Genomic DNA, 15920 nt, shown 5'->3' on the forward strand with positions numbered 1-15920 from the left:
GGTTTAAATGCAGACTAAATACAGACCCCACATCTTCTGTGCTCACTCGAGCACAGCCAGAGGGGAATCGAGATCCTGCAACCGCCCCCCAACCCCGGCCCCCACCCCAGGGTCAAGGCAGACTTCCCAGGGTGCTGCAGTCCTGGTCCTCCCTGAGATCACTGTCGCCTGCTCTCCAGGGCTCCATCTTTCCCCGAGGCACAGCCAGGATTCATATTTCACAGCTGAGTCATCTTCCCCACTCTATGGGTTTATGGACGCTTGGGACCTCATAAAGTTCCAAGTCCACAGCCGTAAAAAAGAGGCCCACTCAGCTTGGCTTGCGCAGCAGGCTATTCCCAAGCAGCACAAATGGGTGCTGGGAGCTGGTTGCAGAGCTTCAGGCGGGCCCACACTCACTCCTGTGGGGCCCAGCCTTGGGTCCAGGCCGTTCTCCTCACACTCCACACTCTGGGGACCCCTCTGTACCTAAGATTCTGGGGAAGTGCTATCTCTGAGATACCTCCTGGCCCTGTGTGCTTTTTGGGGCCTTGCAGATTTGGGGTGCAGAAAAAAATTTGTGCTTCAATGGAAACTATGCATTCTCTACATGCTGCGTATCCTGCTGTTATCTCATTCTAGCTTTGTTTTTAATTGAGATATAAAAATATGGAGGCATAGTTGATGTACAATGTAAGTTTCCGTACAACATAGTGATACACAATTTTTAAAGGTTGTACTCCATTTATAGTTATTATAAAATACTGGCTATATTCCCTGTGTTGCACAATATATCCTTGTAGCTTATTTATTTTATACCTAGTGAAGGAGGAAACAGACAGAACCGGCTCCATGTTGAAAGTAGGACTCCATCTTGGGCCAGACTGTGGACTTTGAGCTCTATGCCCAGTATCTATGGAAATGACTTACCAACTGGAAAACCAGGCCCCCTGGATGGAAGAGCCCCAGGGCTCGTACCTAGACTCTCTGTTGCCTAAAAGAAAACCCTAATTATCTGTGTAACCGAATAGAATCATACATTCTATTATGCTTATTGGGGTATGACCACAGGCCTATTGATAATTGTCCACTGTTAACTACGTAGGCTTAAGGCATGTGAATAATGGGTTAACTTTGATTGTATCTTTCTTTTCCTTTGTTCAGACTAGTTTCAGGGAATTTGGGGAGGTGGGTTTGGGCACGTACACTTAGGGTATATAAGGTTTTCAGAAAAACTGGTCAGGGTCCTTGGCTAAGAGGAGACTCTGCCTTGGGCCTGCCGCTGTAATAAACTGCACTCCACTATCTGCATTGTCCTTCTAAGAGAGTTTGTTTCCTGGACCATGTGGCTACAACAGTAGTTTGTACCTCATCTGATTTTAGTTTTATTTTTTGTCATCTTTTTACGTGTAAATTGTCTTGTCCAGAGGCTCAGTGATCTCACTCACCCCCCCCAACCAGCAGAAAAATTCTTTATGCCTCTATTTACGTACTGATTTCAATATTCCTGATCTATACACGATCTCTTTTTTGATTCGCTTTTGAACTGGTTATAACACCTGTCTGAATAACGAGTAGGACGGTCTTTAACACTTGTCCATATTTATACTCGAATGAGAATTATGATTTCACTTTTCCCAGAAAATTATCTTTGAAACAGGGGTTAAGCAAACTGAGTTCAGATATCACTTTCACAGTTTACTGACTTTGGGATCTTCAGGAGATTGCTCATCTGAAAAAGAACTCACACAAATCGGTTTTCCGGAGCCCTGGGCTAAGACCCCGCCCACCCCCACGCCCACCGCATCACTCCCGCCCCAGGCTCCGCCCCCAGGCCGTCCTCCTCTACAAAGGCCGAGCGGCAGGTGCGCCAGCCCACAGAGCGAGCCGGGTGTCCGGCCTGAGCCTAGTAGGGGCGGGGCAATCGCGCAGAGAAGTCCTCATTGGCCGGCGGGCGGTGCGGTGGCGGGTCTCGGCCTGCGATTGGCCGGTGGCCGGGGGGTGGCGCGGGCAGGGCAACGTCATGGAAGCGGCAGGGATAGGGACCCGGACGGCGGCGCGGCGGCGGGAGCGGCGGATGCGGGCGCCCACGACCTTGGAGAAGCAGCGGGATCAGCGGCCGGGAGGGCGGCTGACCCGGAGGAGGTGGGTAAGAGGTCGGCGGGAGAATTCTGCGGATCGATCCGGCGGCCGGGCAGTGGGCCGGAGTCGTTGGGCGCCTGGCCTTGGCCAAGGGAGGCCCTGGGCGCAGGACAGCGATCTCCGGCTCCCACGCTCACTGTTCGCGGCGGGTTCTGTCCATCGTCCCGCCCGCCCCGCACAGCAGCAGGCACGGACAGAGTCTCGGAGCCTGGGTGCGACCCCAGCAGCGGGCGCGTCTGGGAATCCTGGCGCCCTGACTAGAAGCTCCGACATCCTCATCTAAGAAATGGGTTGACCATGCCTCCCTCCACTGGCCTTGGGTCTGCAGAGAGATTTTAACTGCTCAGTGCAGACCAGTGGGTGTAATTAGGATTATTAGTGTCCATGCTGGGGAGGACAGGGAGGGTGCCTGGCGTGGGACAACTGAACTGGTCTTTGAGGAGGTGGAGGACTTCCGTAGGTGGAGACTGGAGAGAAGGGTGTTCTACTGTGAGGGAACAGAATGGGCAAAGGCACGTTTCCATAGTTTGCATTAAAAAATGTAAACCAGAGGACGTCTCCCCCTGCATGTCTTCATGGGGTCTGGTCCCTTTGCTTCTACAGGTTCTTTTTCTTTACCCTTTTATTTAAAAACAAAAAAACAATTCAACTCTTTCTTTGCTTAGAATTGAAGAGGATCAAGAAGAAGCAGTCTTTCGAGAAGTGGTCAGTTTTACCCCAGACCCTTTGCCAGGTGAGAAGGACCGAGGCTCTGAACACTGTGTCCGTGTTCACTCTGGGGCTCTGGGCAGGGCTGTCCCTTCCCCATCTCAACTTCTCTATTATGAATTCCATAATTTCCACTGATTCCTCACTGTTTCCCTCCTCTGATCAGTTAGATATTATGACAAGGACACCACCAGACCCATCAGCTTTTACTTGTCTTCCCTGGAGGAACTCTTAGCGTGGACACCCGATGCGGAGGATGGCTTTAATGTGGCCTCGGGGCCCCCTGAGTGTCGGCAGCCCCCTCTGAGCAGCCAGAGGCCCCGAACTTTGATGTGCCATGACATGATGGGCGGGTACCTGGATGACAAGTGAGGACATTGCGAGCGCATGGCCTGGTATGACGGGATGGAGGGGAGGGGCTGTGCCCGGGTGGAAGGAGCACTGGATGTGGAGTCCGGAGTCAGCCAGCCCACCCTGCCACCTACTGGGAGAGGAACTCAGGCTTCAGCCTTTCATCTGTAAGAAGAGGAGGATGGGTTAGGGGATAGCTTATGCCTCCTTCAGCCCTGAAACTGTCTGATTCTGTGGACTGCCTGCACCTGAAGTCAGGGAGGCTGGAGAAAGCACCGTCGCAGGGACCTTCTTCAGACCACCTGGCCCAGTAACTTGGTCCTTCTGCTGATTTCTTCCCCTCACCCTCCTCAGCTCTATTCCATCTTGGCCCGCTGGTTCTGGAATCATTCCACTCCCTCCCCCACCCCCCAGCTGGGGGCATTTCTTCCCAAGATCCTGCAGGGTCAGCTTAGAGATCTTGTTGTTTAGTCGCTAGGTTGTGTCTGACTCTTTGCGACCCCATAAACTGTCGCCCCTTAGGCTCCTCTGTCCACGGGATTTCCCAGGCAAAAATACTGGAATGGGTTGCCATCCTCCTCCAGAGGATCTTTCTGACCCAGGGATAGAACCCAGGTCTCCTGGATAGGCAGGTGGATTCTTTACCACTGAGTCACCGGGGAAACCATTAGAGATCTTTAAATATCCATAAAACAAGCTTGGACATCATAATTGATGGGAAGCCTTGAGTCGGAGCTGGCCATTAAGGTACAGAAGTGGGTGATGAAGCCGCTCGTGTGGTTGTCAATCCCAACCATACCTGCAAGCCGTCTGTGTTCTAGGGAACTGCAGATGTTGGAATAGAGCAGAGCCCCAGGCACTTGGAGGTCTGCGTGAGCTCCTCCAGGTCTCTTTCCTTGTGTTCTGTCTGTCTGTTCATTGAGGTGAAACATGCTCGGTCTTTCGGATCTGATAGCAAGTGCCTGTTGGGCCTGGTGAAAATGCTTCCCTTAAGACTAACCCTCTCAGGACTTCCCTGGTGGTCTAGTGGTTAAGAATCTGCCTTCCAATGCAGAGGGTGTGGGTTCGACCTCTGGTCGGGGAACTAAGATCCCACATGTTGTGGGGCAGCTAAGCCCGCATGTCACAACTACTGAGCCTGTGTGCTCTGGGGCTCACACTACAACTAGAGAGCCCAAGGATCCCACCTGCTACAACTAAGACCCGACGCAGCAAAAAAAAAAAGAACAACACTAACCCTCTTGACATCCAGGCTGTGACCTGGTGCTGCTTCTGAGCCCAGTCACTAGGCAGGGCCTAGCTCACAACAACCTTTAGCACCAACTAGATGGAACTAAAGGGAATCTTCACTCGTGTCGCCCTCTCTTTTCACCTTGGGGGCGCCACGTCCTCGTCTGTTTCTGGGTCCTGATTTTGTTCTCTTTCTTCACCCAGGTTCATCCAAGGCTCAGCCACACAGACTCCCTACTCCTTTTACCACTGGCAATACATCGACATCTTTGTGTACTTCAGCCATCACGTGGTCACTATCCCCCCAGTAGGCTGGACCAATGCTGCCCACAGGCATGGGGTCTGTGTGCTGGGTAAGAGCCAAGGGCCCACCTCCAACCCAACCAGACTCGTTGGCACACCTGCCTGAGGTCCCAGTGATAAAAGGGCTTGGGCTTGGGGTGCTGTTGGGTGGGTAGACCTCCTTACCTGCCTTGATGAGTTAGGACAGGTGAAGGCAAACTTGTTCTGGAAAAAGGAAATATCCTCAGCTTTCCAGGCCCCCGAGTCACATACTGGGGCTGCCAGAGAGGCAACAGCTCCCACAGACAATAAACAAACAAATGGGCTTGACTGTGATCCCTGACTGTGATCCCGTAAAACTGTTTTTGCAAGAAGAACTGGGGGCAGGATGTAGGATGTGGGTGGTCCACCCCTGAGGGAGGGGAGTGCTTCTCAAGCTTTTCCCTGCATCTGAATAATTTATTGTCTAATGCTGATTTCAGGGCCCTGCCCCCAGGGTATCTGGTTCATCTGATATCTGGGGACACTGGGAATTTGGAATGCTAACAATTTTTTTGCAGGTGACAGTGATGCTGTTGTTGCAGGAACCACACCCTGGGAACTGCTGGGTCAAAGGGGAAATGATCCCCTGGCCTGACCTCCTTTCTCTCCTGCCCCACAGGGACTTTCATCACTGAATGGAAAGATGGGGAGCGGCTCTGTGAGGCCTTCCTGGCTGGGGACGAGCGCTCTTACCGCGCGGTGGCCGATCAGCTGGTCCTGATCGCCCAGTTTTTCCGATTTGACGGCTGGCTGATCAACATTGAGAACTCTCTGAGTGTGAGCATGCCTGCCCCTGGTGCCTGGCCCGCCAGCCCCTGTGCCCCAAGGGGACCCTCTGCCATGCTCCTCAGCCTCACCAGGCCGGGTCTCTGCTACTGCAGTGCTTCCTGCATCCCAGCTAGAGCTGGCTCCAACCTCCAGCCCCTCAGCCTCTTCACAGGGAGATGGACATTCTCCAGCGTGATGTCCAGGAACCTTGCCTGGCTAAGCCTTGCTTCTCTGGTTCCTTCAAGGCGGCCCTGTCTTCCTCCTCTGTCTCTGCTTTGCTTGGGCTGCATGTGTGACTTCCTCTTCATGGTGCCCTCCCTTTTCATTGGGTTTTATCTTCTCTTGATTGCGGAGTCCATGTCCTTCCTGCTTCAGAAAGAAAAGAAAGTCGGACCTCTGGCTGCACCCTCTGCTCGGCAGCTGTGGGGCCGAGGGGCTTCCAGGACCACGACCTGTTTGCCCCTGGGGTTAAGTGTCCTGTCTGTCCGGGACCAGGGCGCTCCTCACGACAGTCCTCTCTGGGCCTCACGGAGGGTCTGTCTCCACCCCTCTCTCCAGCTGGCTGCCGTGGGGAATGTGCCCCACTTCCTCCGGTACTTGACCTCTCAGCTGCATCAGCAGGTTCCCGGAGGCCTGGTGCTCTGGTATGACAGCGTGGTGAGCAGCGGGCAGCTCAAATGGCAGGACGAGCTCAACGAGCAGAACAGGTGAGCCTGTAGGCGGGGTCCTGGGCCCCTGGGCAGGGCCGGGAGCTCCGTCTGCCTTCCCGAGGTGTCACCTACACAGCTGCCCTGGGGGAAAGCAAGGGAGAGGGCAGAGGTGTTCGGTACCCTGACCAGCAGCAGACAGAATTAACGCCTTGTCAGCCTGCCTGCGCCCAGGGTTACGGGCCACAGTTTGTGGTCTAGGTGCGGGCTCTTCGGAAGCAGACCCTGCTCGGTCCCAGAGGCAGGCAGCGTGCAGTCCGTAGGCCCAGCGGATGCAAGTGCTTGAGGGGAGAAAGCCTGGGCTTCATGGCCCACCCGTGTCGCCCCCCAGAGTCTTCTTCGATTCCTGCGACGGTTTCTTCACCAACTATAACTGGCGGGAGGAGCATCTGGAGCGGATGCTGGGGCAGGCCGGGGAGCGCCTGGCGGATGTGTATGTGGGTGTGGACGTGTTCGCCCGCGGGAATGTCGTCGGGGGCCGGTTTGACACGGACAAGGTGGGTGGTGGCCTTTGAGGCTGGGGAGGTGGTGGCCGTGGTCTGGGTGCCTTGTGTTCCTGTGGACCCCTCATTCCCACCTGCACCTCACGGGAAAGAGAGGCAGCAATGATCTTCCCCCAAGAAGGGACACCGAGGCCCCGAGAACAGGCCGTGCCCTGAAATCCTAACTTTCAGCCCCTCTCTTCAGATAGTACGTTTTTTCCGTAGATGCTAATGGACAAAGCACCTGTTCCGACCATGGGTCTCACAGATAGCTCTTCTTCCTTCTGGACTCGGTGCTTTGGGGGGCACTGAGCTGGCCTTTTAGCGTATCATGTGGATGCGGGGGTGGGGTGGGGTGGGGCCAGAAGCCAGGGAGCATATTTTGGTGTTTGCTTAGCTCAGGGCGAAGGACTGAGTTCACACACCCACAGTTTTGGGAACTGCTGGTTTGATTAACTAGTGAGGTTTTTCTGGCAAGGGAAGTCTTGTCGGCAGTGAGAAAAGAGAAAGAGGGGGCGCGGGGGGGCTGCCGCACCTGGTGTGGGATAAATAGGGAATCAGCCCGTCCCCAGGCTGTCAATCCTGTCCTTCCCAGGTGCCGCGGGGACGTTCTCAACTCATTAATTAAGCTTTTAAGTGAATAAATTAATCCAATAACTGAAGATTCTCTCCGCCCCCCTGTGAGTCTGATAAGAGAACGCGAAGTGTAGTGAGAGAGACTGTCTCCTGTGGGCGCCCCACGTACAGACCCCTGCCCCTCGGACTTTTCCCCTCCGCGCCTCCCCGCCGCCTCGCTCCCTCTTCTGGGCAGCTGCGGAACTTCAGGGATGAACCCTAAAGCCCCGGAGGTTGCCCCTTCCCTAAGCCTTTCATCCTGTGTGTGGACTCTGGTTGTTGGCACAGGGGCATCTCCCTGACTCCTATCTCCCCAGTCGCTGGAGCTGATTCGGAAGCATGGGTTCTCGGCGGCCCTGTTTGCGCCTGGCTGGGTGTACGAGTGTTTGGAGAAGGGGGATTTCTTCCAGAACCAGGACAAGTGAGTCCCGGGCGTCCCACGGCCTGGGTGTGGCCAGTGGCAGGGAGGGCCTCAGGTGATTTCCCCAGATTCTGGCCATGCTCGGTTGAGGGGTGGGGGTTAAGACAAGGCACGGGGCTCAGCTGCCCTGGCTGCTCCTGGGGGTCCTTGAGACCAGTTAGGCAGGAAGGATGAAAGCTGGGGACCCCAAGGGACGACTTCGAACAGACGCTCAGCGGGGGCTGAGGTCACTTGAGAAGGGGTGTGGGAAAGCTTAGGGTCATGAGAGCCAGTTCGGGGCGCTGCAGTGCCCTCTTGGGGACCTGAGCCTCCATGCATTTCTCCGTAGGTTCTGGAGTTTGCTGGAACGCTACTTGCCCACACACAGCATCTGCTCCTTGCCCTTTGTCACGTCCTTCTGCCTGGGCATGGGGACTCGAAGAGTCTGCTATGGCCAGGTGTGTGGGTCCTGCGCTGGGTGCCCGGGGGCCAGGGGCTTCCTGGACGTGGCTGCTTCTGGGTGAAGGGGCTGCCTTCTCTTGGGCCTTTGGGCCTCCCCTGGGACTGGTGGGAGGGGCGTTGGGTGTGATAGCTCCATCCGTCCCCAGCGCCCCTCCACCTCTGCCTCACCCTTCAGGAGGAGGCCGTGGGGCCCTGGTACCACCCGAGTGCCCAGGAGATCCAGCCCCTGTTTGGAGAGCACAGGCTGGAAGGGGCTGGGCGGGGCTGGGTGAAGATGCACTGCTGCCTGGAGGACGCCTGGAATGGGGGCAGCTCTCTGCTCATCCGGGGGCTGATTCCGCCCGAGGTTGGAAATGTGGCTGTGAGGTAGGTGAGTGAGGGGGGCCGGGACCTGGGGCCCGTCAGCTGCCCCCGTCATCCTTGTCAGTTGCTAAAACTGGGCAGGTGGGCAGCAGAGGCCAGAAGGAGGACAGACTGGGATTTTGCTTTACTATGTGAAGAACAAACATCCAGTTTACCATTTTCGCCGCTCCGAGTGTCCAGGAGAGTAGCATCAGCTGCCTGCACGCTGTTGCGTGCCTCTTCTGCCCAGCAGCCTGCCCTCCTCCCCGTCCTGGAGAGAGAAGTTGGCAGCCAGGACCTGGAGCAGCGCCTGCTTTCCAGCTGTCTCCCCACAACCTCTCATCGCTGGACCTTTCTCCTCCAGGTTATTCTCCCTGCAGGTCCCAGTGCCACCCAAGGTCTTCCTGTCCCTGGTGTACAAGCTGGAAGGGACTTCGGCTGTGGGGGTGGCTTTGGAGCTCACCACAGGGGACGCGGGCAGCTGTCACGTGGGAGGCATCTCGGTGCTGAGCGGTGAGTGGACGTGGTTGGCGCCTCCCTTCCTTACAGGCTTCTCCCTTCTCAGGGGCTGTCTTGGGGAGGAGGAGGGTAGGGGTGTGGAGGCAGCTGGGGTCCAGGTGCTGCTCTGAGCCGGGCCTGGACGGGGGGGGGTCCGCCTCTGAGTGGGAGCCTCTGGGCCACGGAGGCCCTGTGGTGTGGGGTTGGACGTGTGGGCCCACAGCAGCTCTCCTGCCAGCAGTGCCCCAAGTGGGAGGATGTCCTAAGGGCCAGTCCTGGGCATCCATCCCTGAGCTTCCCACCTCTCCTCCCTGTTCTCCAGTCCCCAAGGCCTCAGTCCATTGGGCTGAGTACCTGGGGCTACCAAGGTGTCTTGGGGGGCCCCGGCTCCCTGTTCAGTGACACCTCCCAGTGCAGTTTCCTTTGGACTTCCCTTGTTAAAGTTCTGTGTCTCTTCCTCCAGCAGAAACAAGCTCAAGGCGAAGTCCCCGACCCCTCCGGGTGCCCCCAACCAAGCTGGCCAAATGGGTGGGCCGCTGCGGCCAGCAGCTCAGCGGGGGCTGGGTCCAGCGGTGAGTCCCCCACCTTTTCCTGTTGAGTCCTCAGCAGAGGACAGCCACACTGTGGTGGGGACTGGAGAGTGAGGGGCCCTCCACTGAGAAACTGCAGAATTGCTGGGATGTAGGGGCCATGGGCCAGTCCTTCCAGGTTCCAGGCAGCTCAGTGACACAAGCCCAGGACGCTTGCTGGGGAAGGTCACGGTCACAGTCATGGCTTAGGTCCAGGTTTCCCACGGTCACAGGGTCCACTTGGGGACGGACCTCCCTGTGGCTCCGGGCTTCTGTGAGCAGCCAGTCTGCAGGTGCCGGGCTGAGGCCCCTTATGACTGGTCTCTCTCTGTCTCTCCCAGCTGCTACGAAGTGAATCTGCGGGGCTGCCTCCTGCAGGACCTCTTCGTTAGTTTCTCCCGGCCTCCAGGCAGCCAGAAGGAGGAGAACTTCATCTGTCGCCTTGGAGAGCTCCAGGTGAGGCATCCCAGGGACCTGGCTGGAGCTTGGCCTAGGCATCTGTGCCCCTTGCAGATGAGGCCGGACACCCACCCGCCCCATCCTCTAGCTCAGAGGGGAGCTGGGGCAGGGGTGCCAGGGCAGGGACCGTGCAGGGCCAGGCGCCCCCCAACCTTCTCTAGGCTCCTGGGCTGAGCTTAGCCTTGTCTCTTCTGCCAGGTGGTGGATGCCAACAGCCTGCTGACCCCGCTCCCCCAGGTGCAGGCCCTGACGGTCTCACATGTGCGCTGGCAGCTGGCCGCCTCTGAGTGGGAGGGTGGCCCCGCCGGGCTGCGGCTCAGCTGTACTCTCCACTGGGCCTACCTCCTTCCCCGTGTCCGGTGCTTCCGGATCCACTGCTGCCGAGGATCGGAAGGTGGCTCCCCTAGCAGCAGGCCTTCGGAGCTGGGGAGGCCCAGGCTGCTGGGCCTGGCTTTTGTCAACCGGTATCGGATAGTGGGCCTGGCAGTGGTAGCTGCGGAGCCTGGCCAGGATGGCCGCGTGGAGTTCCTGGTGGAGCCTGTCCCCAAAGAGGGGTTCCCGGTGCCTCGGGCCGAGTGGGGCAGGGCGGCCATGCTTTACTCCATGCCCCGCACGTGAGCGGATATTAAAGGAGAGTCTCCTATCTCAAGGCTAAAGGCTTCTTCTGCGCAGGGGCCTCACACAAGTGTTCAGGGAAGACCCGGGTCCCGAGGGCTGGGTCCCGTGGGTGAGATGTCTGTGGCTCTTCATTCTTGGCATTGCAATAGGAAAGCTGAGAAGTCGGTTTGCTGAGTTGGTAATTTCCAGGGGTGAATGGACACGCCCCCTACTCTTGGTCTCATCTCTCTCAGTAGTATACTATACCAGGTACAAGTGAAAAGATTTGGGAACATTTAGCCTAGAAAATTCCATAAAGAGTATTGCCTAATAGGCTGAGAGACACTTACGCTGACAACGGTGACCTTTTATTCTTGTAGTTGGAACAATTAGGAACGAGCTTCACTGTGGCAGGAGGGCCTCCGAGCAGGGCCCTGCGACACTTCCCAGAGTGGGAATGAGATAGAGGGGTCGTGATGGGGGTGCAGAGCTGGGATTGGGGGGTGGTAGCACAGGAACAGCAGCCCCTGCAGGTGCTGGCAAGGGGTCCCCGGGGCGCCTTCTACCCCAGCAGTGGGAGTCCTCGGCCAGGCTGTGCCAGGTCACAGCAGTCCCCAGCCGGGCGGGCACATGGGCCAGACCACCTGGTGACCTGGCTTCCCTGGCTTCCTGTTCTCCAGAGCAAGAGCCACTTCTGGAACGTCCCCACTGGCCTTGGGTCCTGCTTATTCTCTTCTGGGTTGTCGGTGGGAGCTAGTGAGCTTGGGCAGCAGGTGGCCAGGCAGCACCCAGGCAGGCCCTTTGGGCTGCACCCAGCAGCCCCCAGCCCTGTGTGGGGGCTCCGGGTCGCCTCCTGCCTCCACACCCTCCTGCTCAGCAGATCCCTTGAGCAAGTGTTAGCCCGGAGCATCACGGCACGGGGGCCGTGGCTCTCTCCACTGCGGTCCCTCCTGCCTCCTCTCTGCAGCCCCTCCCTCCGTCCTCTGCCCAAGCTGAGGCTGCCTAGCAGTTCTGCATAGGGACGAGGTGGGGGTCAGCGAGCCAGAGACAGCTCCTCCTGCCACACAGCTCCCCTTTGACACATGGGCTGCCGCGGTGGCTTCCTAGGAGGGACTCGGCCCCGCAGCCTCAGGGAACCCTGCTCCCCTCCCCTCTCTAGGCCCAAGTAGGCTCTGCTGTGGCCCTCTGATGAAGGCTGTCGGCCCCTCGTTCTTAGGGGTCTCTCACCTCTAGGCCCCACAGGCCAGCGATGGGGGTGTTACTTCCCTGTTCCCTTGTCCTCCCCTCTGTGCTACAAGATGTGGATGATACCAAGGGCCAGGACACTCTGGGGTGACCTCCCAGCTAGGAGGGTGGGCCTCCAGTGCCAGCTCAGGGTCAGCAGACTTGATTTACGCTGCAGGGAAGGGAGAGGCCGCCAGGCGGCAGTGCAGCCACATTGCATCTGCCCTGGTCCTCGACTGGGAGAGAGGACAGAGTGGCTCAGTGGTAAAGAATCGCCTGCCAAGCAGGAGACACAGGGCACATGGGTTTGACCCCTGGGTCGGGAAGATCCCCTGGAGAAGGAAATGGCAACCCACTCCAGTACTCTTGGCCTGAGAAATCCCAGACAGGAGGACGGGGGGCTATGGTCCATGGGGTCGCTGAGGAGTGAGACACTCAGCCACTGAGCCTTCACACACGGGACACAGGAGTCTCCTCGGCGGACAACGGTCTCTGTCTCAACGTGCCCTGCTTCGCAGGTGCCCACGGGCCCCTTTCACAGCCCCACGCAGGAACTCAGGTTCCAGGTCTTTCCTAACTGGGAACATTTAACTCTTCACGCCCCACACGTGTGGCCCAGCTCAGTCCCAGGGTGGGAAGAGGTTTGTTTGGGAGGGGGATGATGGGTCCGGCGGGCCAGGAAGACACCTCCAGTGTCTGACCCTGAATAGGCCTCCCAGCGCCCCTGGTTTTCCCAGGACTGTCGGGGTTGGGGAACCGCTCCCTTGACTTTTCCTGGAAATGTTTTGAGCCTCCCCATTTTGAACTGGGGGTGAGGGGTCCCACCTGCCCCTGCCTCCCAGTCCCCAGGGATGGGGTTCGGGGTGGGGGGAACATAGCCAGGCACCCAGAAGTGGGCAGCACAGCTGTGATGCCCTGCCGCTCTTATTTCAGGAGCACTCCCCCTTCCTTTTTTAAGTGCTGGTTTTCCGAATATTTTATGCAGAGAAGGAGGGAAAATTTATAGTGGCAATTATTTTCTCACAGTCTGGTGAGCAAGCAATTAGAGGTAAGGGGTTTAGCAGAGCGTGGCATGCAGAGGGATCGCACAGCCCCAGCTCTCCTAAAGCACGGTCCCCAGTCCCACCGACGTAAAGGCTCGTATGCAGGAAAATTAATATGTCGGCATTTAAGCCCGTGCCCCTCTGGTGTGTGTAATCGCCCTGAAATAAATTATCTGGCACTGTGAAAAATGAAGAGCGCAGGTCCTGGCGAGACATGGAGGGGGCAGTGTGGTTGGGTTTGGAGTCTGCCCCCCATCGCAGCCCCCAGCCCATGGCTTTCAGGCTGTTGGTTTGAATTCTGCTGCTTCTCCTCCCCGATCGCCCTCCTCTCCCGGGGGTGGGTGGTGGAGGGTGGTGGCTACTCTCCTCCGCCCCATCCGGCCAGGGTTGGAGGCTCACAGGGGTAGCGCACAGGGGGCTTACCTTTAAGCAGCTCTGTTCCTCGGGACCACGGCTGGCCCCGAGTGCAGCAGCCTCAACAGCCCAGCTGGCCCTCTCTCATCCCGGGACGGGAGGCAGGCCTGGGGACTGCCTGCAGTCAGGCCCCATCAGGGGCAGCAACTGCTTGCTGAGCGGTGGCCAGTTGCAGGGGAGGTGGGGTGGGGCTGCCGCCTTAGACTCTGCCGCTAACTTCACAGACCTTACCCGCAGGCTAGGAGCCCTGCCTCCAGACTCCAGAGGCGGGATGGAGGAGAGGACGGGGGTGCTAGAATCTCTCCCAGAAGGGTCTTCTGACTCCCCCTGGCCATCTGGCTTCCTGGGAGAAAGAAGCTTCCTGTCCTGGTCCTCTGTGCCCTCTCCCCTCTGTGCCCAGGGGGCCGGCCAATCAAAAAGAGTTGTCCTGGTTTGAAGAAAAATCTTTATTAATAATCTTAATAATAATAATACGGTTGATTTAAATGGTCACACCTTGGAAGCATACAGAATGATAAGAAAGGAAGCCTGGGGCCTGGCTGCAGTCCTCGGGATGGGGGGTAGGGGGTGGGGGGCGGGGGGCGGGAGGGCGCGGGGGTGGGGCGCGGGGGGGGGGCGGAGCGGCTGCAAGAAAAGGGCCCAGAACAGCAGAGGGTAGAGGGGCCTGTACAGAGGACGAAGCCGGAGGCGGGGCGGGGCTATGTACACCAGGAATAGAAAAGGAGACTCATCTCAGTAGCTTCAGGAGCTGATGCTGAATATAAAGTGAGGTGGGTTTTTTTTTAATTTTTTTTTTACCTTTTAAGTTTCATGAAACAGTGGAGCCATGTTGGGAACCTACATCTTTTGTTCTTTTCTGCTGCTTCCCCGACTCCAGCTCCCCCTGCCTGGCCAGGGGCTCCTCCCTGCTGCTCACTGTCTGCGGCCACCCTAGGACATGATCTGGGAGCAGGGGAGAGGGCCACAGACCACCTAGGCCTTCCCCTACCTCTTCGCTCTCCCTGCTCGGACATGCCGTCCAGACCCACAGGACCGTGACCCCAACCTCACCGTGCAGCCAGGCGCCGGCCAGCTCCGTCCCTCTGTTCCAGCTGCAGCGGTGAGGCTGGCCTTCCCTCCCCTGGGCCAGACCCAGGGCCTCCTCCAGAAAGGGAACCAGAAACCCACCAGTTCGAGCCAAGTCCTCAGCCTTCAGGCCCCCAACCCTTGGCCGGGCAGCCGGAGCCCCCTGATGTGGAGGGGCCCTGGGTGCCCCGGAGTTCTGGAAAGACATCAGCCCTTGGTGTTGGGTTTGGAGCCCAGGGCTGCTGCTGGTCAGTTGGACAGTCTCCGGCACTGCCAACTCCTCCTCCTCAGGTTTGCAGGACATGGGTGTTGGCGGCGAGGCAGGAGGGGTAGCTGGGGCCCAGAGCGGAAGACACGGGTTGGGGGGTGACCGGACACAGCTGAAGCCCTGGGATGAGAAGCCGACCCCCTCCCTGCGCCCGTCCCTCCGTTGGCACCGTCGGCAGCCAAGGTCAAGTCCTGCTGGCTGCTCTTCCTGCTTGGGGCTGCAGCCTCTCACCACTGGCCCCACGCTGCCCGGAGTGGGGCCCGGAAGGAAGACTTGGTAGAGAATGAGGTGTCCCCCACCTCTCCACCCCCCATCTTCCTGCAGACTTGCTCCCTCGCTGCGGTGGGTGCGGCGGCTCGCGGGCTCACGGACTTGGACGTGGTGGATGCTTCTCGGTTTGGTTGGTTGGTTGGTTTTGTTGCTTGGATCTGAACATCTTTTTTTTTTTTATTTTGTTTTTTGTTTTGTGATTTTTTTTGTGTGTGATTTTTTTGTTTTGTTTTTGCCCTTCATGGTCCAAGAAGGAAACGGCAGAAGCTTTCACTACAACAGAAACAGAAAGGCAGGACTTGCAGTTCACAGAAGCAACTGCCGGGCGTGCTATGGGGGGGAGGGGCAGCAGGATCTGGGGCCCTGGGTGCCAGGTGGGTGGGGGGAGGGCGCCCCACACCGGCCCCACTCCCCATCTTGCACAAGGGAATTGAATGCAGACCTCTGCCCTCCAGCAGGGAGAAGGGGAGGATGGGGTGGCGGGGATGGAAGAGCCACAGTGTACCCAGCTGACAGAAGCTACTGGTGGACTCTGCTAAGCCCTGGGTGGGCAGGGCCTGGCTGCTCAGGGTGGATGAGGGCAGAGGTCAGGGCATGGTGGGTGGATGGCGCTGCACTGGCCATGTCGGGGGTCTGGAATGAGGCAGCTGAGAGGGTGTTCAGGCAGTGGAGGTGAGCTGGCTGGGTACCTCTAGAGGCCTGCCACCCCACCAACCGGAGACCATGTGCTGGTGGCTTATGCCCTGGCTGGCGGGGACCCGCACCCTCTAGCTGGCTGTCCATACCTCTGGAAGCCAGCTCTGGCACAGAGGAGCCCAGGGCCTCCTTGGCCCGGCCACTTTCCCCTGTAACAGTGGCGACAGGCCCACACATGAAGCTTCCAGAAGCCCCCCAGCCGTCTCAGCTTTACCTGCAGGCCCCAGAGCCCTGCCGCAGAGCTGAGCCCCGAGCTTCTCCAGACAGGAGGTGGGTGCTAAACACTGTCCCGCCAGAGGGGCTGGAT

The 15920-nt window shown here is 58.2% G+C and overlaps 2 protein-coding genes across 9 annotated transcripts in view; one reads left to right on the forward strand and one right to left on the reverse strand.

The window, feature by feature from the left end:
* Nucleotides 1-1988: 1988 nt before the first annotated feature.
* Nucleotides 1989-10982, forward strand: ENGASE (endo-beta-N-acetylglucosaminidase). Of its 5 annotated transcripts, none has more exons than XM_040244708.1 (14): nt 1989-2124; nt 2787-2854; nt 2996-3197; nt 4615-4763; nt 5354-5511; nt 6061-6209; nt 6541-6706; nt 7624-7727; nt 8056-8164; nt 8344-8534; nt 8875-9023; nt 9472-9580; nt 9919-10033; nt 10235-10982. In XM_040244708.1, exons 1-14 carry the CDS (start codon nt 2003-2005, stop codon nt 10652-10654), a joined length of 2211 nt encoding a protein of 736 aa, XP_040100642.1. In that variant the 5' UTR covers nt 1989-2002; the 3' UTR covers nt 10655-10982. The 5 variants fall into 5 exon arrangements, with proteins under 5 accessions (XP_040100642.1, XP_040100643.1, XP_040100639.1 ...); XM_040244709.1 differs by having other exon boundaries at nt 9475-9580; XM_040244710.1 differs by having other exon boundaries at nt 2015-2124; nt 3000-3197.
* A 2760-nt stretch (nt 10983-13742) lies between these two features.
* RBFOX3 (RNA binding fox-1 homolog 3) overlaps nt 13743-15920 on the reverse strand; it is a 435991-nt gene continuing 433813 nt past the window's right edge. For all 4 annotated transcript variants that reach the window (XM_040244731.1, XM_040244733.1, XM_040244727.1 and 1 more), the window contains exon 15: nt 13743-15190. In XM_040244731.1, the coding sequence (XP_040100665.1) occupies nt 15188-15190 (3 nt within the window). In that variant the 3' untranslated portion in view covers nt 13743-15187. The remainder of the gene's footprint in view (nt 15191-15920) is intronic.

This window comes from Oryx dammah, unplaced genomic scaffold, assembly GCF_014754425.2.
Source record: "Oryx dammah isolate SB20612 unplaced genomic scaffold, SCBI_Odam_1.1 HiC_scaffold_8, whole genome shotgun sequence".
NCBI lineage: Eukaryota > Metazoa > Chordata > Mammalia > Artiodactyla > Bovidae > Oryx > Oryx dammah.

Bases quoted from the DNA above. Each gene is read 5' to 3' on its own strand.
- ENGASE (XM_040244705.1), top strand. From the start codon at position 2,003: ATGGAAGCGGCAGGGATAGGGACCCGGACGGCGGCGCGGCGGCGGGAG. The intron at 2,855-2,995 runs GTGAGAAGGACC...TCCTCTGATCAG, and splicing joins TACCCCAGACCCTTTGCCAG to TTAGATATTATGACAAGGAC. The intron at 9,581-9,918 runs GTGAGTCCCCCA...TGTCTCTCCCAG, and splicing joins AGCGGGGGCTGGGTCCAGCG to CTGCTACGAAGTGAATCTGC.